The sequence below is a fragment of the Mandrillus leucophaeus genome, unplaced genomic scaffold (genome assembly GCF_000951045.1).
Source record: "Mandrillus leucophaeus isolate KB7577 unplaced genomic scaffold, Mleu.le_1.0 Scaffold130, whole genome shotgun sequence".
Classification (NCBI taxonomy): Eukaryota; Metazoa; Chordata; class Mammalia; order Primates; family Cercopithecidae; genus Mandrillus; species Mandrillus leucophaeus.
This window is the reverse complement of record NW_012101255.1, coordinates 4348695-4354363: the sequence shown is the minus strand read 5'-3', so window position 1 is coordinate 4354363 and position 5669 is coordinate 4348695. Positions and strand designations below refer to the sequence as shown.

Genomic DNA, 5669 nt, shown 5'->3' with positions numbered 1-5669 from the left:
GGATCACTAGTATTAATTTTGCCAGATTCAGTAAATGCACGAATATTTTCATCACTATACCAGCTTCTGCTTTCATCAGTTGTAGAAAACAGCAGAAAATAAGACCTGTCAATATCTTTTTCAGTGTCTCCATTCAGTGTCCCTGAAACAAAAAACACATTTCTTACTTTTCATATAAACATTAATTACAACCATTGTTACAGATATAACTAAACTACTTTTACGATCTACAGTTTTGTTAATTGTTAGGGCACATGAAAAAGGTAAATGTTTGGGATGTGGGATGCCAGTTTTTGTAAAGTTTACAACAACCTTTTAAAAGCATATTATTTATATGAAGCCATATTTAAATAATCCATACTCATCTCTACATCAAATCAGTAACTTTCTGCAGTGTCTGCATCTGATGACCATTATCGCATGAGATTGTTCAAAGTCTCAAACTGTGTACTTCCTCAAATGAAAGATAACTTTAGTTCATACCAATTTATTTATTCTTCTATGCTTATATTCAACAAATATTTATTGAATATGTGTAATGTGTTAGGTACTATGGCAAGTTAAATTCATAAAAGTGAACAAGACAGTTATCTACCCTTGCAGGGCATATAATCAAGGATGGACGCCATAATTAATAAGATACTATAGTGTGTAAAGTTTTATAGTAGGGAAGAGCTCAGTGTTTGGGAGCTGGTTAATTTAATCTTGGGTATGGACATCTTTTCTGAAGGCAGTAACACCTCAGTTGATATTTGAAGGATGAGAAGTTTGCTGGGGTGTACCTGTAGAGAAGATTACAGGCAGCAATTAAGACAAAAGGAATTTGGACTTTATCGTCAGAACATTCAGCAGTCTTGCCATTATGCAATTGAGTTCCTTGCAAGTTTGAGAAGGGCAAAAAGCTCTTCCAAAGTTGGTTTAAAAAGTTATTTCCCAGCCGGGCGCGGTGGCTCACACCTTTAATCCCAGCCCTTTGGGAGGCCAAGACGGGAGGATCGCAAGGTCAGGAATTCAAGACCAGCCTGGCCAATATGGTGAAACCCCGCCTCTACTAAAAGTACAAAAAAAATTGGCTGTGCGTGCGTGGTGACATGCGTCTGTATAGGCTGAGGCAGGAAAATTGCTTGAACCCGAGAGGCGGAGCTTGCAGTGAACCGAGATCAAGCCACTGCACACCAGCCTGGGTGATAGAGCGAGACTCTATCTCAAAAAAAAAAAAAAATTATCTCCCAAGGAATGTAATTTGTAGTCATGAGACTATGTGTGTTTGCCATAGGAAACTGCAATTGTTAAAATATTTATTGTGGAGAGCTGTTTGTTCACCTAAAATTTAAACTTTGATTGGCATAGGAAGTTAAATTTGCTCATTAACTTCATAATTAATCTAGTGCTTCACTTTGTTGATCTTGTTTTAACGAACCAAATCAGAATTTTCAAAACTCTATATTCCCTTGCAAGTTAGAAACATATCGGTAAAACTTCCTCCTTGCAAGAATTAATAAACTGATGATTCTAACTGATTCACCTTAAAACATAAACACAAAAAGGTGGCAGTAATTTTGAATGAAGGCTGAAGTGAAGTTCATTGGGTTTGACTACCATCTAGTGACCAACCTGCATTATTGGTTGAACTGAGGGTTGGAGTTGAGATCGCCATCTAGTGCTCAGAGTCCAAGATGGCGAGTTTCCACTCTTGACTGGAAAACCAAGGTTACGGCAGGAAAATGGAGTGCCTTGGATGGTAAAATTCCTCTAGGAGAGCAGACGACAGCCTACACATTCTGGTTTACTCTTTTACGGCAATGAGATTTTTCAACAAAGTTACCTCTTTTACAAGTCAGAATTGGTCCAATAAGTCCCGAAGCTACGTCTCTTGCAGTATCTATATGGGAGTGGTAAATCCTTGTCACACAATTACTGTCATTGGGGCCCGGCCCCTGATGTTCTTCTACATACCACTTGTAGGTATATTGTTTCCCTGGCTCCAGATAGCCATCTTCCTTTTCCTGGCCTGTTGTATTATCAGGATAGATGGCACCTGGAAAACATATTCTGCACTGTGGTTACAGTAAATATTGGATAACACTATTTTGAATGTGACTCGGGCTTCCTCCATTAAGCTATTTTGCATTTCTCAAAAAGTATGCATTTCTCCCCACCATTTCCCATATTCCTACCTCCCTAAATCCCTTTTAGTTGGCTTCTACCTGAATGCTCAGCTTGGCTGCAGTTTTTGGACTAAATTAGAATGAGGCAGGCAGTATATTAATAGACTATCATCACCTTTACTGATAGATACAACAAGTATTTATTTTGCACCTACCATGTGCCTAGATCTCAGATGCAGAGGTAACCTCTGGACTCCCGAGTTGCCCTCCATATTTTCTTCATTGCCAGTCAGACTTGGGACCCAGGGCATCCAAGGGTGTCCCTGTTACTTCCAAGTAGCCCACTGCAATCTGAAGGTGGCCCATGCCAGTACTCTGAACTATTACCTCAGTTCTGACTTTGGACCCTTCTCGCCTTTCTTTCTTCTTCTCTGGCTAAAAGGTTGCCTCAGATCCTTACCCCTCGTGACTGGGATCCTGCTAACTATGAATAAAATTCCTTTAGTCAATAAAAAACTTTGAAACATGAGCAGCCTCTGATTCTCTGTTCTTCTTTTGGGACCCTCCTGTTCCACACTGATCATGAAGAAATTATGACTGACTGACTTTTGTACTTTTTTCCTACTCAGCGGCCCATCTGGAACTGGCTCCAGTCATGGTCTGGTTTCCTGAGTCTGTTTCAGTCCAGAGGATTAATTCAAGGCCTGTTTCTAGTTCTTCTTCATGCTTCCCTGAGGGAGTCATCAAACCTCAGTCTAAGTTTCGAAAGTTGATTAAAAAATAAACAAATAAAGCAAACTCTTGTTAACATTTTTCACATTATATGTCTATAATATAGACTATTTTTCTTTTATTTTTTTCATAGAATATATTTAAAGGGCAATAATCATTGCAAGATGGTCATGTAACATGGCAAAATAATAATGACAGATGAATGGAATGGCATATGGGATTTCCACTGCCCTGTATTATCATAGAGCCTCTGTTGGAAAGAGCACATATTCTATAAGTGGTACTCTTATCAACTTGGCCCAAAGTTCCAGTTTTCTAAAGAGTTATGACAGGCCTTTTAAAAACCGTATTTCAAACACTGGGAAAAAATATCTGTGTTCTACTAAAGACAAGTCCAAACTCTCTTTTCCTAGCTTTCCTTGTCTTCCAAAAACTCACAAAATCCTATTTGTTGACTTTCTCTTCCCTTCCTTTTTTTCAAAATCATGATGTATCTGTGACTATAGTTGTGTAGGAGAGAAGATTCTGTCTGGAGAGTAGTGATTTCTCTTGACACTGATATCTTCCCAGAGGGTGATCCTCATCTACTAGGAAATGGAAATGAGGTGGGGGCAGAACAGGATTTCTGCCAAGCTAACATTTAGCTGTGTTTCCTACAAAACAAAACAAAACAAAACAAAATGCCTTTTTTTTCCTTTTCTGGTGATGAAGAGAAAAGTGTTTTATTTCCTAGGAATTGCATAAGGGCTATCACTCAAGATGAGAAACTGAAAAAGGACAGTCTTGGGGATAAACATTAAATATATGAGAAGTAGAGTCTGCATCCACTCTAAACTCCATGTAGCTCATAATGCTGATCACCTGGCTTTTTCTAATGCAATGTGCTCATACTCTCCATAAGCAAAACTCAGGAATGTCAGGAAAGAGGATCCGCTTACCTTCATTATCTTTGGAGTAGGTGAGTCCATGAGGATGATAACTATAAGCTCTTGAAGCATTATTTTTTACATGTACATAAATGTAGTCTCCAGTCTCTGCCTTAATCATTGGACCTAAAAATCCCAACCAGGATGGTTTTTCAATGATCCTTTGAAATGTATTATCAGTATATTGAAAATACAACGCCTTTTTATAAACAAAGCTCTTCCTTGCTTGACTTCTTTGTAGAAATTCTCTACAAACAAACAAGAGAGAACTTTAACAAATGTTGATTTTTGTTAAATAAGCAAATAAGAAACGAAGGTTAAATAAGCTAAAATGAGAAGTCAGAAGCTCTACAGCCTAATTTTGGCAGATAAAACCCAGAGGCTGGAGAAAGTGTGAAGGGAGTCAAAAACAGGTGTAATTGGTGAGAAGAATGTTGAAATACTGAATGAAGAAATCAAATACAAATGTAGTAAGTAAAACATGTGGCATTTTGGTTTAAAAGACATACCAAATTCTTTAAACCGAACTGCGTCTAAGTTTCTAACCCCACTTTAAGGTTACTTTAGCATTTAAATAGTCGATCAATTTCCATGATTTAGGACTGTTTACACATTTAAATGGATTTGTGGATTTGTTGGTAGCATTAAGGTGTTTTCCTCTTAAACCGTGGTAAATCAGAACCCCACTCATGTCCTCTATATTTCCCTCTCTCAATTATCTGAAGAGAAAAATCGAGAAAACAGCTACACACATATCAAAAGGAAAGTGTTGTTTTATACCTTATCAAACAAAATTAATGATAAACAGAATTAGCTATGATCTGCGAAATAACGTGTCAGGAGGACAAGAGCGGCGATCATCCCAGGAAAGAGCAATTTTGGATTTACTACCTCTTTTCCATACCATGTTTAAGCTAAACAAACAACGTGGTTCTAATGGCATATGTGCCCTGCAAGTATCAGTCACGAGAAAGTCTTCATCAGCATTTCATCAATGATCAACAATTACCAACTTTTGCTTCAGATAGTAACTTTTTAAATGCAAAGGATTACTTACAAGTCTTCAGAAAAAGGCTTTCCATTGAGCATGTTTTTACCAGAAGGAGCATAGTTCCAAAGGCTTTCTTCAATGCCTATGTAGTAGTGCCTATCTATTGCCCAACCTGGAGAACTAATAAAAAACAGAAAGATCAATGGTAAAAGCGCCTTCATTTTCAAATTCTGAGTCAGGAGAAGCTAACTGAGTAGGGCTTGCCCACCTTTTATAATCCAGGCTTTCTTCTTTCACTTGTGTCTATTTACATACATTATGTATTCATTAGCATATATGTCATTTGCATTCCAAGTGGTTTTGGAATTCATTGTCAGGTGAGGTGAAATGTTGCACAACACACTGGATGGGTAGGTTGCCCATCATCCACTATCCCTTGATAATGATTATCTGTTCCTAAATTATAGGAATATTCTCCTGTCTAGTCTCCAGTCTCCACTTTCTTACTATTTAGTCCATTCTACATATCATTCCCAGAAAATTCTTGAAATGCTACCTTTATCAAGTTTTACTACTAGAAGATAATTGAAAATTTCTTGTCATTTAAGACTTTCATTAAGTTATTCTCAAATTTCTTAGCATTTAAGACTATCCATATAATCTAGGCCCCAATCTGGTATCTCTGATATTCCAGATTTGTCCCCAGAATTCACTTATATGATCCCTTCCCTTTGGGGAGTTTTCTTACTAGGAACACAGTGTGAGGTGGGACAGAATGCAGAAAACCTGGAATCAGACAGCCTGGGTTTGACTCTTAACTCTGTCAGTTATCAGCAATGCGTAATTATGTAACTTCATTTCCTCGTTTACAAATTGATAGTATTACCTACCCAGTTAGGAAGTTGTGTAAAT

The 5669-nt window shown here is 37.7% G+C and overlaps 1 protein-coding gene across 1 annotated transcript in view; it reads right to left on the bottom strand.

Annotated features, from left to right (window-relative positions):
• LOC105534111 (ceruloplasmin-like) overlaps nucleotides 1-4978 on the bottom strand; it is a 48576-nt gene extending 43598 nt beyond the window's left edge. The window contains exons 1-3 of the mRNA XM_011972786.1: nucleotides 4824-4978; nucleotides 3779-4014; nucleotides 1826-2038 (exon numbers count right to left, since the gene is read on the bottom strand). Coding sequence (XP_011828176.1) covers nucleotides 1826-2038; nucleotides 3779-4014; nucleotides 4824-4978 — 604 coding nt within the window. The remainder of the gene's footprint in view (nucleotides 1-1825; nucleotides 2039-3778; nucleotides 4015-4823) is intronic.
• Nucleotides 4979-5669: the final 691 nt, after the last annotated feature.